The 22,670-nt window shown below is 38.1% G+C and overlaps 1 protein-coding gene across 3 annotated transcripts in view; it reads left to right on the forward strand.

The window, feature by feature from the left end:
* The first annotated feature begins 309 nt into the window (after window positions 1–309).
* arfgef3 (ARFGEF family member 3) overlaps window positions 310–22,670 on the forward strand; it is a 48,664-nt gene continuing 26,303 nt past the window's right edge. The window contains exons 1-19 of one of the 3 annotated variants that reach the window (XM_042736073.1): window positions 310–396; window positions 554–726; window positions 2,098–2,149; window positions 2,575–2,656; window positions 3,851–3,979; window positions 4,297–4,365; window positions 7,294–7,416; window positions 7,674–7,719; window positions 8,221–8,305; window positions 9,140–9,244; window positions 11,674–11,995; window positions 12,308–12,420; window positions 13,240–14,219; window positions 17,466–17,632; window positions 17,728–17,893; window positions 18,625–18,732; window positions 21,093–21,308; window positions 21,483–21,593; window positions 22,156–22,306. In XM_042736073.1, the coding sequence (XP_042592007.1) occupies window positions 642–726; window positions 2,098–2,149; window positions 2,575–2,656; window positions 3,851–3,979; window positions 4,297–4,365; window positions 7,294–7,416; window positions 7,674–7,719; window positions 8,221–8,305; window positions 9,140–9,244; window positions 11,674–11,995; window positions 12,308–12,420; window positions 13,240–14,219; window positions 17,466–17,632; window positions 17,728–17,893; window positions 18,625–18,732; window positions 21,093–21,308; window positions 21,483–21,593; window positions 22,156–22,306 (3,110 nt within the window). In that variant the 5' untranslated portion in view covers window positions 310–396; window positions 554–641. Of the gene's footprint in view, window positions 727–2,097; window positions 2,150–2,574; window positions 2,657–3,850; window positions 3,980–4,296; window positions 4,366–7,293; window positions 7,417–7,673; window positions 7,720–8,220; window positions 8,306–9,139; window positions 9,245–11,673; window positions 11,996–12,307; window positions 12,421–13,239; window positions 14,220–17,465; window positions 17,633–17,727; window positions 17,894–18,624; window positions 18,733–21,092; window positions 21,309–21,482; window positions 21,594–22,155; window positions 22,307–22,670 lie in introns of all 3 variants that reach the window. The other 2 variants (XM_042736075.1, XM_042736076.1) reach the window with 2 other exon arrangements.

Below are 22,670 nucleotides of genomic sequence, written 5' to 3' on the forward strand. Positions count from 1 at the left end.
TAATTTTAATTCAAGTAATTTGGCCCTCCATGTGAACGTGGCAACAATGTAAAAATAACTGAATCGAACCTCAGACCCATTTAATAAATCCAGCGGAGAAATCAAAAATATTGTTACACTTGTACTATGGCGAATGGTTACATTATAAATATGTATCAGATTTTGCAAATTTGCTTGGCATCCTTCCAATGGCAAAGGTGAAAGTCATAGCATATTAATTAGATATTGGTGACGCTGCGGTATTTTTCTCCAACAACGAAGGCGTGGCTCATGAATATTAAGTAGTGATCCTTCGTCATAGTAGTTTTCGTAATTTAATTCGCGGACGGGAAGTCGCTGGACTCAAGCTCGGGCTGCGCACCCACCTTACAAATCAGACGCTTGCACCAGAAAGCAGTAAAACGCCTAATGTCCACTTTAATTTGGTCGAATCCTTTGTATTATTTGCAATTTTACTAGATACCAGCGGCCTTCCCCCCGCTTATAATAATAATTATAATAATTGACGTACAGTGTGACGTATCAGTGTTGTTAAAGTGATTCATCTTTACAGTAGGGATGCTGAGCCTGAGGCAGGAGGCCTGAAACCATAATTTCTACCCCACGTACTAACATAACATTCCTCAGTCATCTTCAGCGCAATGGAGGAGATTCTCCGAAAGCTCCAGAAGGAGGCATCGGGCGGTAAACATAAAGCGATCCGGGACTCCTGCGCCGTCGCGTGCGGTAAGATGCACCTGTCTGTGTACAGTCTGTTAGGAATAAAGCAAATGCGGATAAAAAACCGAGGGACGCGAGTTCAACATATTTAAACGATGCTTTAATGTCTGACAACAGCAACATTAGTGTACTGTCAGAGCACATGCGTGCCCGCCTTTCACGGATGTTTATTTAGACCAGAATCCTAATATAACAGCTGTTACAGTAGATGTGTGTTTTCCGTAAGCTGTCAAACTGCAGATTCGTTTCTAGAATAGCTCGAAGAGTGCAATGAAAACACGACAATTAAATGAAATTGAGTGCAGTGGGCATTCATGCAGTGAGTATTGCCATGAGACCTTGTGTGCATTTAAAGCGTTTGTTTGTTTGAATAATATAGTGTTGGCTTTAAACCTCCTCATTTTCCAAATGCATACTGAAAAAAACCCTATGACCATGTTAATAGCATGTTTTGGACATGTACCACGGGAACACCTTGGAATATTATCAAGTATAGCTGTTCATGAATGTGATTATTATTCAGTATGAAATTAGCATGTCTTTTCCATTATTGTAACGCCACGACTTTCCATAAGGAAGCTCCTGTTTTAATGGTCAATTTAATCTTTTTAATAGTTACTTCATGTTTATTTTCTTGGTAATTAAGAGGTGGAAAACCTCTCTTAATCTAAGTTGTTTACTTTCAAGACGATACAGTAAGGTATAAAATAAAAGCAACAGCAGCTATATTGTTAGTACTAGTAGAAGTAGTAAAATTTAAAATAAATAATAAAAAACGAAAATTGACTATTTTTTAGTGTGTTTATTATAATCATTAATATAGTGTAACTATAATTAATATAAGTATTGAAAGTGTTGTAGATGTTCAAAGCTTGTCCTTATTCTGTCTTCTTGTATTGTGTTAAAACTAAGAGGCTTTTAGTGGATGGGCAAAAGCAGCTCTAATTCCGCACCACACTGTAGTGTAAGACGACGTAGAGCTTCGAGACCTCAGCTGACCTTTCAGTGTTTCTGCATTGCACATCTCACAGACTGTCAGTCATGCTGTGCCAACAAACAAGGGGGTCAGACCTGATGCTGTGCTGGGTAACTGGCTCATTCTGCAGATCAATGAATAGCTCAGATGACAGTACAGCGAGGCCTGATCTGGAATAGGTTTCTAATGTGAGGTTGTTGAGATTTCTGCTTCACTTTGTTTCATTTTGAATAGTTATGAATGATGGGCCTTCAAAGTACATTTATTCATATTTAAAGAATGTTCATTTGTTAACATTTGTGTTCTTACCATTTAGGTGTTTTTTTTTATATCTGTTTTCTAATTTTGAAATAGCAAACACCTTTTTTTCTCTCTCTCTCATTTTTCCTGCTTTTGTACAGAGACCCTTCAGGCTCAGAATGGTTCGGTTAAAATACCACCATCTAAACTCAGGCAAGTGTTTTGATTCTGAATATAATGTTTGTTTTGTCAGTGTTTGTATTTTCAGGATATTCATGATCCACACAGACATAGCCCAACCCATGAAAATCAGTAGACAGGCACATTTATTAAATTTCTCATAGCATTCGATATTTTTAAACCTTTCGTTTACACAGTGAAATTGCATTAAAGTAGTAACATGTCTAAATAACATTTCCACAGCTTCTTCCATAGTAGTAATGTCATGACTATAACTATGAGATGGGTTATTATCTTAGGTTCGTTTATATTTATTCATATAGCAGATGCTTTTGTCTGGATGATCTCTGAATCATCAGAGGGAGTAAGAGTGACATAAGAAAGTGCTTCAGTGCAAAGTCTTCATGAGTGGGATCTTTCGTGTTCTGATCTGTTAAGTGTGAACTATTTTTGTGCAGAGAGAAGTGTTTATTCCCTCTTCAGTTGGCACTGGAGTCTAAAAACACTAAACTGGCTCAGACTGCCCTCACCGGAATGCAGGTGTGCTTATTACTAATCATTATACTTTTTTTATTTTTTAAAAAGACATACATTTCACAGACACAAAAATGATTAGGTACACTAAAGATAAAGCAGCACCCCATATATTTTTGCTCTGCTTTATTCAGTGGTGTTTGCTCAACCAGGCAAAGCGTGTTAGACTTATAACTCTTTTTGCAGTGTTTCAGCTATGGACATAAATGGACCATATTTTGGCACCAGAATATTTTACAGACTCTTTTGTATTTGGCCAGAAAGCAATTCCCCACCCTACCAAATGCACAGCAATGCTCTAGCAACCACACAGATCACCTCAGCAACTGCACAGCAGCATAATAACAACCACTCAGAAACTACAGAGCAACACTTAATTTTTTTTATTATTTATTTATTTTTTTAAATCAGTGAAATTTGGCAGCTGTGTCTATCTGAGCTTTACTGTAAAAATATTATAGCAGTAGGCTATTTAAAGTTTTATGGATTGAACTTAAATTTACAGTAAAAAAACATATAATTAACTCAAATGATGGTAATATACCAAATTATGAAAAAATGCTGTTTTACCTTTATAAAACACCATAATCGTAACACACACGGCGACACGTGAATAATTTAAGAACATAGAATTAAAAAAAAAAACTCCAATATTCATAATTTATAGGAAAAAAAGTAAGGAGAAACATGGTTATTTCAGTGGAAAACACATTAAATTTGAAGTGTCACATAAAGAATTTTGGAAATGTCAATTTAGATTTTTTTTTTTACTGTAATTGAAAAGATGACGTAAAAAACTGTACATTTTGTATCATACAGTAAAATTAGATTTTAGTTTTTAGACCATTAATTTTAGACAATTAGATCTGTTACAGTTTTTCACTGAATAGAGCAAAGTAACTTACCATAACAGGTTTTTACTGCATTCACAGCATTTATGCAGTCTTTTGTGTTTAAATTAGTAGTTCATTATACAGTGAGTGCCTAGCATTGTGGTGGCAAGTTTTGCATGCAACTACTCACATTTTTTCAGAGAATGTAAAAATACATTTGACATATTTACAATTCAGCTTACAATCATGGCAAGGTGACCCATAATCATGTTTTTTTTTTTTTTTTTTTTTTTTTTTTTTATGTGATGTTATAGTTCATACCCTGCTCAGCAATTTGCATGTTTTTTGTGCTGTGACATTGCCAGAAATCCTTTGTGAGGATTGCTTTGTTGCTGTGGAAACAGTGGTTCCAGAGAAGCAGCTGTTGAGTCAGATCCTGGCAGCCATCAGGGTGACGCCCACCCTACATGAAGACCTGCAGGTCGAGGTCATGAAGGTCCGTGCTCGTCTGAACCCTCTTCATCAGTGTGTGAGGTCATACATGTCTGCTCTGTCAGTAGTGGTTTGTGGAGAAAATGTTTAGTCCGAGTCAAAACTAATGTGCTGTATCTAGCAGGCTTAATCAATTCAGTGTCTGCATCCGTGGTTTAATTGGATGGATTTGCAGAATTACTGGCACACATGGGTCCCTAGACACACTGTGTTCCTGATCTCCTGTTTCTAATACAGAAGTGTTAAATCATTTTCAGTAGAGGTGATGCCAAGCAGCTGTTATATTAAATGGCTAATGTTTTGTAGTTCTTTGTGTTGTAGGTCCTGCTTTGTGTCACCTACTCCTCTACCTTTGAGATCAATGGCCACAACATCTTGAGAATCGCTGAGGTAAGACGTGATTTATTGATGTTTAACTGACAGAATGAGATGGTCAACGGAAAACTGCTAATCTAAAGTGAATCTGGCAACCCTCTCATTAAAGTCCTTGTTAAGGGGCATCTATTCTTAAAGACAGCTGTGCTATAATGAGGACGATGCGGTGGTTTGGTCAGTATCACATGTTTTTTTGTCAAACTTTTTGTCAAACTCGCAATACTTTTTTATCGACATTTACTGTCATTTTTTTGGAACCCATTCAATATGGCTGTACAAAAATAATTATTATCATTATTCAAATATATTTATTTGATCACATTATAAAAATGAAACAATATATTAGTATAGTATTAATGTTATTGTATTGGGAAATGAAAGTCATAACAGCATAACAGATTTGAACTGATAATAAGAATAATTTTTGTTTTACAGAACAAAAGCAAAATTACAATGCTGATATTCATGGATGTCTTAATTTCTTTGCTTTCAAAATGTAAAACCTTGATGCTTTTGATTTATAAATGTATAATTCTTATTACAAATTTGAGAAGATGGTTAATATGTGTTGCGCATTATAAGCGACTCAAACTCACAGCACTGAGAGAGTTTGTATGGACCGGCGGTAACTGTGAAAACACCAGACCAAGAGTCGATTGCATATTAAAAGAAAACAGTCTTTGTCACCTTTTCAACCTCATTGTGCGAGAGATGTGTGAGTTCACTTGTTGCTTCACACTACTGTTTTTTTTTTTCTGCTGAGGGATTCTCATTTTATGGGAAATCTTAGATATGCACCATGCAGACTTTTTTCATTATGCAAATTGTATTTGCACAAACAAAAACAGATGCTTGCTAAGATCCCACTGTGTGTGTGTATATCGCGTTCCTCCCCCTCCTTTGCGTTTTTAACTTTGTTATCTTGGCCCTGGTTGGCCATAAACAGCTCATAAAAGCACATCATGATGTGTAAATGGGTCTGGTTGTGCCAGACTTCTCTTATTTTCACACAGGACTGTTCCAAAGAGCCCCAGGAGCAGGCCATAAACAATAAGGCTAAAGCAAGCCCTTTCTGACAGGGCATCTCCCGTCATACGGCAGACCCATTAAGTATTTAGACGCTAACAATGTCTGAATGTCGCTGCGCTTTATAATAGAATATCAAAGCAAGTGGTTTTCAGTTCACAAGAGGTAGTTCACAAGACTCTGCTCTTTTGATTTTGTATAAAACAAATGTTTTTGTTAGGTGTAGAGGTTCCCAGAATGGCACAATAGCACACAGTGAACCCCTCTCCCCGACATCTCACTCCCATCATGAAACTGATTTTCCTAGCCTCCGACAGTGTGTCATTTGTTGCTATGGTAACAGGTAAGAGTGGTCGCAGATGCCACGTCTTAGATCCTTTTTCCATGAGCAAACGTGGCAGATGCTCTGTGGTCAGTCATTCTGTTTGCTTAATGGAAGATTCCATCCACTGTGTTGAGGCCTAACAGAGATGCAGCAACATAAACTCATCACAGAGCAGGATTATTATTTTAATACTAGCAATCAATCAAATCTGTTACATTCAAACAAACATGTTCTGTGTTTTCATCAAAGAACTCCAGCTGCCTCTCTTTCTTTTTCATTATTTTTTTTTTTTTTTTTTTATTAATACTTTTATTCAGCAAGCATTTGTTAAATGGATAAAAAGTGATAGTAAAGACTTATATAGTTAGAAAAGAATTCCTTTTGACTAAATGTTTTCTTTTTAACTTTTTATTCATCAAATCAAAAATATTATGCAGCACAACAGTTTTAACATTGATAATAAATCAGCATATTATACTGATTTCTGAACGATCATGTGACACTGAAGACTGGAGTAATGATGCTGAAAATTCAGCTCTGCGTCACAGAAATAAACAATATTTTAAAATATATTAATAAGGAAACAGATATTAGAAATTGCAATAATATTTCACAATATTAAAATGTTTCTGTATTTTTAATCAAAATAAATACTTAAAAATCTTACTGATCCCAAACTTTTGAAAGGCAGTGTACTTTTAGAACCCTAATGTTGTGTCTATTGCAGCATTTTAGAATTTCTCAAATTTCAATTCACTGTGCCCTTGTTTTCAGGTCAGATGTTTGCCTGCAGTTATAGCTGTGAGTCTGTTTAGGTCCATTTCTATTAGCAATTTCAGGCTGTAGCAATTTCAGGCTGTAGCAATTTCAGGCTGTAGCAATTTTCAGTTCTGTAGAAATGACTGGATCAAGCCTGATACAGACTGCTTGTAAACAGCAATTATTAAGTCATTACATGGATGCCCAATTGCTTTAAAGTTGGTCTTTTGTGGTTATAAACCATTTCATTTTTCTTGCAGTTTACACTGCAAGGCCATCCTCTAAGTTCTGTTCATGGAAAAAGCTCTGATTTCCCCCCCTTAAAAGACCAATACATTTGATTTTACTTTTTTTTTTAATCTCGTGACACAGTTTTGAATAAAAGATTTCTTGCTTTTTCTTTGTGTGAGACAGATTTATGAAGTGCATTTTATTTTTGTCACCGAGGTGTGTAATTTCTGTGGTACTATTAGCTCCAAACAGAATTGCTAAAATAACTTTGGTTGTGTCAGAAGCTGACTTATCAGTCCACTCAAGCTTTCATGTGTATTCATATCTCATAGAATATGATCGTCTCGGCTTATTAAACTGACAAAAGATAAAGTAACATTGCAAACTACAGACTTTACTATCAAACGAGTTTGCATAGTCTTACTGGTTAACAAAAGTGATTATGAAATGCTAGTGTTCTATTTTTCAAGTTGTCTCACTTTTGGCATGTAAAATATCTACAATGATCTAACATGAGAATGGTAACTTTTGTTTTTGCAGCAAAACAAAGGCAGTTTGTTATGGTGGATTTTAGCATTTGTTGCATCTTTGTGTGTTTCCAGGTGTGTATTGAGACATACATATCGAGCTGTCATCAACGCAGTATCAACACAGCGGTCAGGGCCACCCTCAGTCAGATTCTTGGAGACCTCACCCTACAGCTACGCCATAGACAAGAAAACACAGTGAGTCACGTTTGGTGACAGTTTCACAGAGCTTTATTAAACACAAGCACATGTCTGTAATCTCTTTTTGTGCAGCTCTCTGAAATATGCTATTGTGATTGGTTAAGGGGGGCATTGGGTTTTTTTTTTTTTTTGCAAAATTTACCAGTTTCCCTTGTGACTGTTTATTGTATTTTGCATTTTTTAGACTTCTCATACATTTCTAGGATGTTAAGAATGAAGTGATGTTATAAAAGTGTCTGGTTGGGTTTTTACAGGGTGTTGATGGTGAGGAACGTGGCATACCTGTCCACCAGCGCAGAGGTACACTGAATCTATAAACGTGTTTACAGTTGCCAGGCAAAGACAGGGTTTTCAGCATGACTCATCCGTCATCCGTCATTTTCCACAACCATTTTCATAGCTCAACTAGTATATCACATTTACTGATGATAGCAGCTGTCACTGATCTTGGCTCTGTTCTAGAATCTGCATACTAGGTATCTGTCTTTTAAGGCAGGAGTTTCCAACCTTTTTCTGAGAGGTCATATTCCTCATGAGCATGCTGCTAAAATGATCACGGTAATCTAATAAGCATAAAAATACATCACAGAAGAGATAAACCGCTCGTTATGTGCAGTTCTTTAATGTTTCACATACTGAGTCTGATTTCTAATTATTATTCACAAAAAAAACATTTCGAGCGCAGTAAGGAAGAGAGCATGTGATTGGTTGAGGTGTTTACGTGCACCACGGGTATCGTTCAATTGCTTGCTTTTTTAGTTTGCCATTTATTGTAAGTTATGTGTATCTTCATGTTTTCAGATCTGTCTCCCACTACCGATGCACTGTATGAAGATGTTGTTATGGTGCTCACTGTTTTCTGTGACAAAATGGAGTCTGTCTCCAAGTAAGCTTTGCATATCTTCAACTTGTTGTTGGGTTGTTATTATTAGACTAGCATCATTAGTGGTGTTTGCTCACATTACTGTAGCTCCTACTCGCAGTGTAATAGCAAAATTGGTACCCAGGGGTGTACAATCCTGCTTCTAGAGGGACACTGTCTTGCTGTTTTTTATTAAGTATTGCAGAAATGTCTAACAGACAGTATGAATGATGTCTCAAATCACATGTCTTGTTGAGGAGAGGTGTGCTAATACTTTTCTAATCTGTTTAAACAATTTTTTTTTTTCATTGATGAAGAAAAAATGGCATAGAAATCCCATTTACTTGAAGAAGGCTAAATATTAGCATTGTTTCAAACACCTCACATATAAAGTGTAAACATATAGGATAGTTAATTCTGACTTTGAGCAAGAACTCAAAAAGTCAATCTGTTCTACCCTTTATCAGAATAAGCCTACTTCCTTCCAACTGAAAAAAAAAGGATGTGAAATGAGTTGTACTGTATGTCCAAATTGTAGTATAAAACAGTAGGCAGACGACCTACTACTTCCACCAAGATTCTAAAGTGAGCATCCAGTGGACAGTTTACTATCACTTGAAGCCACAGGAGAGGAGTTGTGAATGGGAGTAAAGTGATGCATAGGTCACATGACAAAGCCAACATGGTGGATGTAGCATGTCTGGATTTCATTTATATTGCACACATTCACACTATAAAGAACATATTTTTAACGGTCATGAAGTTCGTTCCTCGTCATTTTTTTTTACCTACTCCGTATGTGATTTCAGATGTGTATCTAGTGTTTTAATGTGTGTGTGTGTGTGTGTGTTTCTTTAGTGAAAACCAGCTGCTGCAGCTGTTGTACCTGGAGTGTATTCTGTCTATGCTGAGCAGCTGTCCTTCCACAATGCACCTGCGTCGTAATTTCACTGACCTCATCTGGTGAGACATGTCTTTGTTCTCTTTGCACAATTAAACCAAGGGACTCTGCACTTTGTGTAGTTAAAAGTAGCTCAACTTATGCACAAGTATTATTGCTTTTCATTTAATTTGCAATTAATTGCATTAAATTAAAGTTAAATTGACAGCCTTCAAAACCATACATTTTACTATGTAAATGCAATTGTAAATAAATTAAAACTTAAAGGGATAGTTCACTCAGAAATGAAACTTCTGTCATTAATTACTCACCCTCATTCCAAAGACCTTTGTTTATTTTTGGAACACAAATGAAGATGTTTTTGATGAAATCCGAAAGCTTTCCGACCCTGCATAGACAGCAAGGGAACTACCATTATCAAGGCACAGAAACGTCGTAAGGGCATTGTTAAAATAACCCACGTGACATCAGTTATTCAACCATAATTTTACAATTATTTTAGAAAACTACATGTGTGATTTTATTACAAAAATAACTTTATTCAACAAGTTCTTCTCTCCTGGGACATTATCGAGTTTTCCACACATGCGCATGCTTTCCTCTGCGTTTTCTACTTTAGCAGCACCACACGCATGCGTCGTGGTACTCTCAATGTCCCGTGGACTATTTTAACAATGTACTTACTATGTTTTTGTATATTTTAAGTGTTAGTTCCATTGTTTTGTATTTATGGTTGTAGAGCTCTCGGATTTCATCAAAAATATCTTAATTTGTGGTCAGAAAATGAACTACGGTCTTGCGGGTTTGGAACAACATCAGGGTGAGTAATTAATGACAGAATTTTCATTTGGGGTGAAAAAACCCTTATGCAAATTGATCTTACACCATGACAAATGAGGCAAAACAACAATTACATGTAAATGTATGTATGTTAACATTATTCATTAGCTAAAACTTTATGAACTTAAAGTATCCTTCAACATACTTCAGTGGGAACCTATATATTTCATAAGTATGTCAAAAAAGTATTACCATTGTACAATAAACACATCTATTTCTTTAAAGAGCAGGTCATATGGTATTTTAAAGTGTCCTCATATTGTGTTGGGGTGCCCTACAACAGGTTTAAACACATCTAAGGTCAGAAAACATTGTAATTTTCTCAGAATATACATTTATTATTAGAGTAATTTGCCAATGATTAGGAAATGATTCGTTCCCAGCAAGTTCGGAGCAAACCCCTCCCTTCTTCAAGCCTACTCTGCTCTGATTGGTCAGCTGGACAAGCCTGTTGTGATTGGCACAGAGAGGAGTCATTGAGCCAGTTAGCCAGCGCTACCATTGACAAAGCACCTTTACATAAAACAATATAGTACTCCAATTCGTTCTTATGACATAAAATACAAAAACACTTATACAAGCAAATTGTGCCCACAGCTAAAGTGCCGAGTGCTAACGTGACTAACTGATGAAACAATACAGTTTGTAAACCAAAATATGTCTACTGTAATGTTTGAAGAACAATGGACAAAAGACGCTGTCTTAACTTTTAATCAGAAAGCAGAACAGCTGTATCACAGGTGCAGCAGCCTAACACTCGCTCGTATCTCCCGCATTAACCTTATAACTGCAAAATAAACAGCAATTTCACAATGATTATAAAGTCTGTATGCTGCACTACATTCTTTATGACTAAACAAAGTAATTAGAACAACATCAGTCTACAACAATCGACACATTCTTAGGAAATAGAGTAGGTTCACAGCGAATTATCAGAACTACTTCAGTAAGACAATAATATTGTGCTTCACCTGGAAAACTAAAGCTGCACAAGGTATACATCACATATTAGCACAAAAACTTTTTTTGAGCACTCGATTGAAAATATACACAACGTATCAATCGTACTACTTACAGGTTGTGGTTCGGAGCGCTTGTTAGTCCAAATTAAGAAGATTAGAAGCCAGTGAAGATAAAAGCCAAGATTAGAGTAGCACTCCTTGATAAAATGACATGCACAAGACAAAAGGTTTGATTTGTATTCCTGTGGTGTCCTTGAACACAGCGTCTTCTCAACATGATGTAAACACACTGATAGCGGAAGTGTTGTGGGCAGGTCAGACTCTGTTCGTATTTTACGGGCAGGCAGGGATTATGCAAATGTGTTATCCAGTGATGTATACCGGTAACAGGCAAAAGATTCGAAAATATAATGACTTGTCAAGGCGATTCAGAACCGACTCTCTTTTGAGAGACAATATCTTTATTTATCATGCACTTTTTTTGATTAACAACTTTGCAGATTGTTTTCATTTAAGGATAGCTACATTATAAACTGCAAAAGAGATATTTTTCAAAAACCCATATGACTTGCTCTTTAAAGCGCATAATCTCAATCTGTGTTACTCTGGTCTTACAAAGTGATATTTATGATTCCGGAGGATCTTAATGCAATTATACTTCATCAGTGTGGTGTACTGTCTACACACAGGAAGCAGTTGTGTCCAACTCTGGTGGTGATTATGGGAAACCCAGCAAGTGATAAAACCATCACCTCTGCCCATGGTGGGCAATCCCAGGACCCAGCACCGGGGACAGCGGTCTTGGATCAAGGCCGGGGTTCTGGCTGCTCATCGAGTGCTCCCGTCATGATTGGGCCAGTCGTTCGCACCATCTGCTATGTGGCAGCAGAGTTAGTCCGTCTGGTGGGCTGTGTCGAGTCCATGAAGCCTGTTTTGCAGTCCCTGTACCACCGTGTTCTGCTCTACCCACCACCCCAGCACAGAGTGGAGGCCATCAAGATCATGAAAGAGGTGAAATCTTCACACTTAGTGTACACACACAGAGTATTCTACTTACACACTGTCATACTTCTAGTGTAACATCTCTTCCATGACAATGATCTAAATATACTTTTTTTTATCATGTGGTGAAACATACTCTATGCATATGCATTATTTCAGAATGCTTCTGGCTATGCATACTCAATTTCATGTGCTACTGCATTTCAGAAGATTCTAAATTTATGCCACAGTTTTATTAAAAAAAAAACCTCTACCGCCCCCTTGAATTCTCAGGTTTTCCTGTACTAATAAACATGCAGTTATTCCCCTTGCCCCCTCCAGATTGTGGGAAGTCCTCAGCGCTTGTTTGACCTTGCCGGCCCATGTGTCATTGAGCCTGAGACAAGAAAGCGGTCTTTCTCAAAAAGAAAGTCACATCTTGATCTTCTTAAACTGTAAGATATTTTGTTTCTTATTCAGTGACATTCAGACATTTAAAGGCTATTTCATACTGCACAAACAGATGGCGACCAACAACGACAATCACTACAGTATGTCACTCGAGAAGGCCAAAAGCATAGAGAGGTCATGACATAAGAAATCAAATTTGCCTTGATCTTTTGGCATATAAAAGGTCTTTGTACCATTAAAACATCCTGCAAGTTTCAAAGCTTTAAAGGGTTATTTCACCCAAAAATTTTAATAGGCCCATAAATTACTCATCCTCAAGTCATCCTAGGTGTATATGACTTTCTTTCTTCAGACGAATCCAGTCTGAGTTATATTAAAAATTGTCTTTGATCTTTCAAGCTGTTTCATGGCACTCAGCTGGTGTTGCATGCATCAGTCCAAAAGAAGTTAAATAAAAATTGCCCATCCATTAAAATGTAGCCTCCTCCTGTAGCGAATCAATGCGTTTTTGTAAGAAAAATATCCATATTCAAAACATAATAATCACTTTAATGAAGCTTGCGCTCACTGTTGTACACGGAAGCAGTTCCGGGAGGATGACGTATGTGGTATGTTTTTTTTTTTTTTTTTTTTTAATCTTTATTAACATTATAAGTAAACCTCAAGGACCATATTAAAATATTTAAAAACTCCATGTCATGACCCCTTAAACACACCGATCTGAAAAATCCAGACAAATATGTTTATTGGCCTACGACTGTACAGTGTGAATTAGCCTTAAAAGGATGTCTTAAGTCTGTGGGCGCTGTTCTTTACTAAGCAAGTTTTTCAAATGAATGTCAGCATCTTTCCTATTTTCTCAGGGTAATGGACGGTATAACAGAAGCGTGCATAAAGGGCGGGATTGAGGCCTGCTACTCTTCTGTCTCATGTGCTTGTGCCCTATTGGGTGCATTAGATGAGCTCAGCCAGGGGCGTGGCCTGCAGCAAGACCAGTCCCGCATGCTGCTGCGGCGTTTGGATGAGCTAAAGGAAGGGGTTGAGTCTATGCGCGAGTCTGTGGAAGTCAACGAAGCTGATTTCCGCTGGCAGCGGCGTGTGCTTTCTTCTGAGAACGCCGCCTGGGAGAGCAGCATCACTGAACGCAGCCCTGACATCAGCATCAGCGTCACCACAGACACAGGCCAGACCACACTGGAGGGGGATGTGGGTCAGACCACTCTGGAAGGGGAAATGGGCCAGACCACTCCAGAGGACTGCAGGGAGGAACCGCACCTACCTTCACCTTCTAACTGTGGAGCCGCAGCGAGAGCTCACCCGGATATACCAGAATGTGTTCGGGACAGCGGTGTCCCAGAAGCCCCGTCCAGTACGGCCCCTCCTGATGTAGTGCAGCGGAGCCACGGCCTGGCCTACCCTGACATCACCAACTTCCTGTCTGTGGAGTCTCGGACACGCTCGCACGGCTCACGATACAGTGAAAGCAACTTCAGTGCGGATGAGCAGGAGCTGTCACGAACAGAGTTCGATTCGTGCGACCAGTACTCTATGGCCGCAGAAAAGGACTCGGGACGCTCCGACGTGTCCGATATGGGTTCTGATAACTGCTCTCTCGCTGACGAGGAGCAGACGCCACGGGACTGTCCTGGGCACCGTACACTACGGACGGCTGCTCTGTCCCTAAAACTGCTGAAGAACCAGGAAGCGGACCAACAGAGCGCCCGGCTCTTTGTGCAGTCTCTAGCTGCGCTGCTGCCACGGCTGCTGGGACTGCACAGCACCACAGATGTAGACGTGTCCCTGCAGAGCTTCTCATCCACCTTCTGTTCGGGACTGCAAGCAGGTAACAGGATGAGTGACTGACTGACAGTCTGCTTTAGGGATATGCCGGTATCAAATTTTTATGTTGTGATTAATTGCTAATGCTTTAATCACAGTGTACGGTATTACAGTATTCTCACAATAAGCAGGGTTGAGTCTGGTTAGTACCTGGATGGGAGACCTCCTGGAAGGCTAGGATGCTGCTGGAAGAGGTGTTAAACCCAATTTATACTTCTGCGTCGAACCTACGTCGTAGCTATGCCGTAGGCTATGTGTAGTACGGCATAGCCTGACGTGCACCTCTCCAAAAATATAACAGCGGGTCCAAAGGCCCCAGTATAGTGATGGGGCACTATACTGTAAAAAGCACCATCCTTCGGATGAGACGTTAAACCGAGGTGTCCTGGCCAAATTCCCTCCACTGGCCCTTATCAAATATGGTCTCCTAATAATCCCCATCCATTGGATTGGCTCTGTCTCTCTCTCCTCTTTACCTGTAGCTGGTGTGTGGTGAACACACTGGCACCATTGTCCATTGTCCATTCACCAAGTGGATGCTGCACACTGGTGGTGGTTGAGGAGAGAACACCCTTATCTGATTGTAAAGCACTTTGGGTTTACAACAATACACAATAAAACACTATATAAATGCCTCATTCAATCCTTCATTCATGCTGGGGGTTTTATGAGTTTAATGAAAAACAAATAATTAATTAAACCATAATAATGTTGAATTAAAACAAAATGTTAAAATGGTTTAAAATAAAACACTTTCTGAAAAAAAAAAAAAAAAAAAAAAAAAAAAATATATATATATATATTATATATATATATATATATTGTATATATATACTAGATATATACTGTGTCAATATATGTATTTATATATATATAGATATATATATAGATATATATATAGATATAGATATGTATTTTATTTGTTTACCTGCATGTCATGTGGCCATAGACTTGTTTGGCATTGCTAGGAACGCCCAGTTTTTATGCGAATGTTGCTCTGTCGAGCGGCAGAAATAATTTTATGTAGGCCATTCTGAGTCAACACCATGCTTTTCCATTGAGGGGGAAATAACTGTTTTCCCCCACGCCGACTTCGCCCACACAGCTATGACGCGACACCGATAAAGACTATAACCAATGTCAGAGAAACATTAAAGGTAGGGTAAGCGATTTCTGGTAGCCAATGTTGACATTTGAAATCACCAAAAACACGCCCCTAACCCAAAAGGGTCTCGCCCCTATTTTGGTAGCTCCGTCCCACACATACGTACGCAACCCAGGAGGCAACGATTAGTTCTGTGAAACAAAGCAAAACCAGTGTTACACCATGTCTACACCAGATGCGAGTGGCGCGGCACAACCAAATACTATAGAACTCATTATAATCAGTGACTCTGTCTACACCATAGATATATACAGTATATATACATATCTATGGTCTACACTGGATGCGGAGCGGCATGACACGACAAATCCCCGATAGAAAACTGCTGCTGCGTTCTATTTATGACGTATTGACAGATTTCAAATGATTTTTTAACGGTCACTTTGTTTACCTGCATGTGTACTAGACAGACTTTAGCTGTTGCGGCACAGACACGGTGTTACTCACCGACGTATCGAGAAGAAACAAAGTAACCTCGGCGTCTGATCGCAGGCCTTCTGCTCCTTGAGTTCTCTCCAGCGCTGAAAAAGCTGATCCAGTATTTACACAGGTCCTACTGTACTTCTTGCATTAAGCCTTCTTTTGTTTTGCAGACGTTTTCCTCTTTTGTTTTTATCCACCATCTCTATCTTTCTGTCGCTCGGCTCAGCTAATGTCCGTCCTGGCCACATCATGATTAGACACGCCCCTTACTCCTGATTGGCTACAAGTTACTACTCGGCCCGAATCAGTTTTCTAAAGCGTTTTTGAAAAATCGCTTACCCCACCTTTAACATGCAAATGTGATACTTCATTATTAAAATGTTTATAAAATCTCAGGGGTAATTCAAATAAAAATGTAAAAGGTGAAAAAGGAACAGATGAAAAAAAAAATTGTGAATTTGTACATTTTCATGTGTTTGAAAGACAAATGCCTTCCAAAGTAATAGATGGTAAAATAACCAAATGAGTCATACTTCAAATAAACATTAATGGTCATCATTAGCTGATGCAGTGTTGAAACACTTCTTAAACCTGAAATGATTTTTGTAATTCCAGTGGTCAAATGCTGTGTAGCCACCTGACCAATGACTGATCTCTGTGTGAATGTCCACAAAACTGGAAGACTTTCTGAGTGTATAAAGTGGTAGGCTATTTTAGAAAGGAAATTTTTAAAGATGAAAAAGAGGAATAAGGGAGAATCAATAAAATATGAATAAATAATATGTAATCATGTAATCCATAAAAAAAGTAATTTTTAAATGTAATTTAATCTTAGTACTTAATTTTTGGAATCTGATTAGTAATCCAGATTACATGTGATCAGATACTACCTGCTCTAGTCCCAGTTAAACACACCTGGTCCAGCTAGTCAAGATCTTCAGGCTGACTAGAAACCTTTAGGAAGGTGTGTTGGGGCAAGCTGGAGGTAATCTCCACAGAACATTGTCCCTCCAGGGGTTTGGACACCCCTATTATACAGTAGGCTAAATAGAATTTTATTACAGAAAATGAGACATGCACACATTTGTTGAAACTTTTTTTTAAATGACATTCACTGTAAAAATGTGAAAAACAAAACAAAACACAGGTAATCTGTAAGTTAACAGGCAATGGCACTATACTCAAAATTGCCAAATATCAGTTACTTTTGTCAACCAGGCTAATTTATGAATGCTAAAGTGGAGCAACTGTTTAGTGAATCCCCCCTTAATTCCCCCCAAAACCTCCATGGAAAGTTAATTTCACCAAAACTTTAACCTCAAAAAGAAAATCAACTGGTTTAGTCTTTTGAAGAGACATTCACCTTATATGTTGAACGGATTTCATCTAAAATACTTTTTTTCACATGTACACTGATCAATGCGCATACATATCAAGCAGTCATGTCTCTTGAACTTGAACTGAGCTAAATAATGACACTATTGTCTTCTTGTAAAGCCTGCTTTATAGTTGTTCCATTATCAACAAGCATTTTACAAGATTTACAACATATCTTTATTTTGTTCAAAGATAAATGAAAGATATCAGTTTGGAACTACTAATGTTTAGATGTTTGTATGTGCGCAGTTGAAGGTAATGTGATGTTATTGTATGGTCTTGTAGGTGGGGTTCATTCTCCAGGTTTCGAGGGCAGTGAAAACCTGAGTTGTCAGGCTCTGATGAATGCAGATGGATTGTACCTGGTTTCCTATTATGCTCTACTGCTCAACCTCAAACTGTGCTGCTGTGACTATTACCACAGGAAGCCCACATGTGCCCTGGTGTCTTTGGTATTCCTGCAGTATTTTACCATAAGTTTTACCATTATTTTACCAGTCCACACAATCTGATGGTGATGCTGAATGAGCTGTGTCTGTGTGTGCAGAAAGAGTTTGTGCGTCAGATCCAGAGCAGTGGTGTTCTGGTGGTTCTGTCTCAGGCCTGGATCGAGGAGCTCTACAACCAGGTGTTAGAGAGAAACCTGCTGGGAGAGGCGGGATACTGGGGCTCAGCTGAGGAGCAGTCCTTACCTCTCATCACCATGCTCACCGGTAATACTTCTTTGTGTCAGATGAGCAATTAATGGTATAAATCAAGTGTGTGAAGAAATAAATGTATAAAACATGTCTTATTGTCTTCTTTGAGATTTATACATTCAGGCGATATGTTTTTAGAATCATTTTGAAAATGTTCAAAAGTGAATCTAGGTATACTGACCAGTTGTTTTAAAAACACACATACAGCTTGAGACCACATTAAAATCTATGACTCAAAGCTTAATTTGAACCTTAATTTAACAATAAAAATATAAAAAAAACAATATCAGTTTGGCTAACATTTGGCAATGTCACATGCTAAAGCCTTTATATATTGGTAATTTTTGACTGTTTTCTAAGTGCTTAGTAAATCACCCTAAATGTACTCAAAATGCACAAACATAAAATGTTCGATTTCTAAAGCAAATTAGTTTTCATGTATTTGGGATACTGGTGAATCAAAGGCTTAAAAAGTACTATAGTGGCTAAAGTTTGGGGTTAGTTAAAGTTAATGCAGACATCCCCATATCTGAGAGAGAGAGCCTTGTTTTCGACTCAGCTCAAAGCGACAATTACAGTCATATACAAGAATTGTGTATATTTAAGTTTGTAACCTTAATAACTTGAAGTTGCTCCAGGGCCACTGACTCTGCAAGAAGAGTGCCTTTGGATAAATATGTCGGTTAAATGATCATTTACAAATAAGAAATGTGTATTTGTTCTTTTCCTATCCTTTTCGCTTTTAGATATTGATGGACTGGGCAGCAGTGCTATCGGTGGTCAGCTGATCAGAAAGGCCTCAACACAGTCACCCTTCACTTGCGACAAGAACGGCAGTGACAACTTGGTGGCAGGTACAGTGCAAGAAACTCTGTTTGTACACACATACACACACACACATTCACAAAGAGGTTATGGAGGTTTCTTTGTCAGCTTTCAGTTCTTTGCAGCATGTTTAGATAGGAACGGTCTCATTTTCTTGGCATTGTAGAGGCCAAGTCTGTCTGACGAGGTAACATTCTCAATGTGGTTCGTGAAGTTCATGTGGTTCTTGGATGACGGGGATAGCATTATCTGTAATCAGCCTAAATCAACAGTTGCCTTAATTACTGAAGTGGCCGACAAGAAGACAACAAGTTGGAAGTTGAGATGGAGATGGTATTCTTTCATATAGACAGAGACCAGGCAAGCTAAAAAACATGCAGTCACTGTGGGATCCTCTTTCTGGAATATCAAGAAGAGCTCCATATTGTCAGGGCAGCTGTGGTATGAAAATCCATTTGCCTAGTGATGTTGTGTATTACAAAAAGAAGAGGGGGGCAAGCACCGAACCCTGAGGTACTCTGGTGTTTAGTTGATGTGATATTTAATAAATCCATTAGAATGAGTATACATAATCTTCAGTGATGGATAGCAACATAGTCTCTGTTGAATATCTGTACTTGTAGCTTGATTGATTTCTATCTAGTATGGAATTACATTTGTTTCTATAAAAATGAACGTAACTTTATAAAACTGAACGTAACTTTTTCAGAAACTATCAAAAATATGCCATTACAAAAGAAGAAAAACACAATGAAAATGAAAAAAATTAACTCAGTTACGCTTCGCAGCTTTTCGTTTGGTGTTTTGACACAAACCTCTCGTGGGGGCGGGCTTAACAGTGATCTACTCTGATTGGATGGTGAGCTTTTGATGGACAGGTGCTCTCTGACCGGGAAGTACAGACGTCACTCAGTGGTGCGCATATTGGAAAGCTCTCGCGGTGATTTGTATGACTAAATATGTAAATAATATTTGGCCTTCGATCGTCTCAGTCTGTAAAGATGAGCTCTTGTCCTTCAAGGCAGCCTAAAGTAAGCTTGTGTTACTGAATGACAATAATAACCCGCAACAAACTGCTGCACACTGTAACATGAATAAAACTTGTATTGATGTTATTGGTTACTTCACATATTTACATATTTAGTAATACAAAGCACGACGTATTGCATACAAATCACCACGAGAACTTTTTTTTTTCTTTTTCTTTTTTTTATTAATGCAGAGAACAAAAACATACAAAAGTATAAACATACATCACATAATATCAACCACAAAAAAATAAATAAAGAATAAAATAGAACTAAAGAAAAAGAGGGCCAAAATCTAAACAAAATTACACAAGGAGATCAAAGGCAGAGCAAATTCTAACAGTCCTTAAACTTTCTTATTAGTAGATACTGAGATTACATTCAAATAGTTTTCCATTTCTTTTAGGAAAACGGAGAAGACAGGTTTACAGTTGGAGAATTTGCATTTGTGAATGTAAAATTTGTTTAGGAAAAAATTAAATTAATAACAAAACTGATATTTTCGTTTGTGGGGTCAGAGTCATAATACCCAAATATAATGTTTTTCATATGTACTGAGAAGCCTGGCAAAATCTTACTTGACAAACACACCAATATCATCCCAAAGTTTATGAGTGTAGTGACATGACCAAAATAAGTGTACAGTTTCTTCAGAACTCGAACAAAAAGAGCTTGTAAAATCAATGTCAGATTTAAATCTTTGTATAAACTAATTTACAGGGTAGAACCTGTGTATGAGCTTAAAATAAATTTCTTTCACTTTGTCTGTGAAAAAGAATTTTTGCGGTAGAGACCAGATTTAATCACCGCGAGAGCTTTCCAATATGCGCGCCACTGAGTGACGTCTGTACTTCCCGGTCAGAGAGCACCTGTCCATCAAAAGCTCACTATCCAATCAGAGTAGATCACTGTTAAGCCTGCCCCCACGAGAAGTTTGTGTCAAAACACCAAACGAAAAACTGCGAAACGTAAGCGAAATCTGTGGCAATGCATTCAGAATCCACGATTAAGCGAAAACGAATCTTTGAAAAACATTAACAAAGAATGAAGCATATTTGAAGAGCCTGTTAAATTTGTGCGACTGAGATCATTTTTTTCATTTTCATTGTGTTTTTCTTCTTTTGTAATGGCATATTTTTGATAGTTTCTGAAAAAGTTAGGTTCAGTTTTATAAAGTTACGTTCATTTTTATTGAACCAAATGTAATTCCATAATCTAGCATGTTGTTTTCAGACCATAAAGGGGACCAGAGGGAAATGTCTTGAAAAGTTTGTGAGAATCTGAATTTTTGGGGAATGTCACAAGCACTGAAAACACAGGGTCAAGCTGTCACTGTCTCATCATGGCCTCATTCCTGACAGGTGTGGTATTTGCCCGCTATATTCTGTCCGGCTGCTGGAAAAACCTGATCGACACGCTGTCCACGCCACTCACAGGGCGCATGGCGGGAAGCTCTAGGGGTCTTGCTTTTATTCTTGGAGCAGAGGGAGTTAAAGAGCAGACTCAGAGGGAGAGAGACACCATCTGCCTAAGCCTGGATGGTCTACGCAAGGCTGCGGCACTCAGCTGTGCTCTGGGTAACAATGCATCTCATTCATTTCAGCCTGTTCATTTTCATTTGAGCTCACTTATACTGAGCTCACTTACACTTATACTTACACACAGTAGTCTTTTGCATACGGCCCATCAGAGTGGAAGATGGGATGCTAATGGAAATGGTATGTCTGCTGTGCCTTAATTGTCTGTGTTAGGTGTGGCGGCAAACTGTGCTTCAGCACTTGCCCAGATGGCAGCAGCATCATGTGTTCAGGAGGAGAAGGAGGAGAAGGAATTGGGGGAGACTGGAGATGCCATTGCTCAAGGTATTCACACTCATTTCACATTGTGTATTATATTTCACTTTGCATCACTGTATTCATTCACTGTGGAGGGATGCACCGATATCATATGGTACTGGGTCCATTACTGTGCTCTTACAGATACCATGCAGCATATGTTACATACTGTAAATTTTGGCATAAATTGGCAGCAGAACAAATTTCAATGCCATTATTCATACCTGCATAGAGCTGCTGATGAACAGAGTATATGAGGGCATGCAAAAGCATTTATAGGAAAGCAACACACAAATTTGTAAGTAAGTGACGTGACATACACATAGGGTTAGGAGTCAAACTCTCAAACTCTAGGCCATGACTTCCCCATTCCTTACAAGTTCTTATAATGAGAATATCTTAGGCCCAACATATTGTTTACTGAATGCCATATGTTGATATATGGTTTCTTGGTGATCAACTATTTGCATTTGTTATTGATTAGATGAATAGGGGAGTTAACCATTTGCTATCATTAGATCATCCGTTCAAATCCTGCTGTACTTATATTTAATCACCTGATGTGAACTTGCATGTGTCTGTGTTGTAGTTAAGCAGCGTGTTGAACAGAAACTCGAACAGATGGGCCGCTGTCAGGGTGTGAGGCTGCACACGGCCCATGTGCTCTGCATGGATGCTATACTCAATGTGGGGCTGGAAATGGGCAGCCATAACCATGATTGCTGGCCTCATGTCTTTAGGTACAACACTCACTGTTCATTCTTTGGGTGACTTGAACATAGCATCAAATCTTCACTCAAGTAATTATGGTTAATTGTGGTAATCATGGTTACTTATTAATTGTTTGAAAGTAATCACAAATGTCAAGATTGCTGAAATTTGACTCTAAATATATACACATTTTCAATTCAAATCAAGTAGTGAATGAAATTTTCTCATTGATGTATTTTGCTGTTGGTTGGGTTCTGCTTTTAATTAAATGGCATATCATAAAAAGACTACATGTGACTAATTTCAGTACATCTTTTTTTTTTAAATAAATAAAAATAGAAATGTATTATTATTATTATTATTGTTATGCTATGTCAGGCTTTTTAATTTATT

The sequence above is a fragment of the Cyprinus carpio genome, chromosome B13, assembly GCF_018340385.1.
Source record: "Cyprinus carpio isolate SPL01 chromosome B13, ASM1834038v1, whole genome shotgun sequence".
Taxonomy (NCBI): domain Eukaryota; kingdom Metazoa; phylum Chordata; class Actinopteri; order Cypriniformes; family Cyprinidae; genus Cyprinus; species Cyprinus carpio.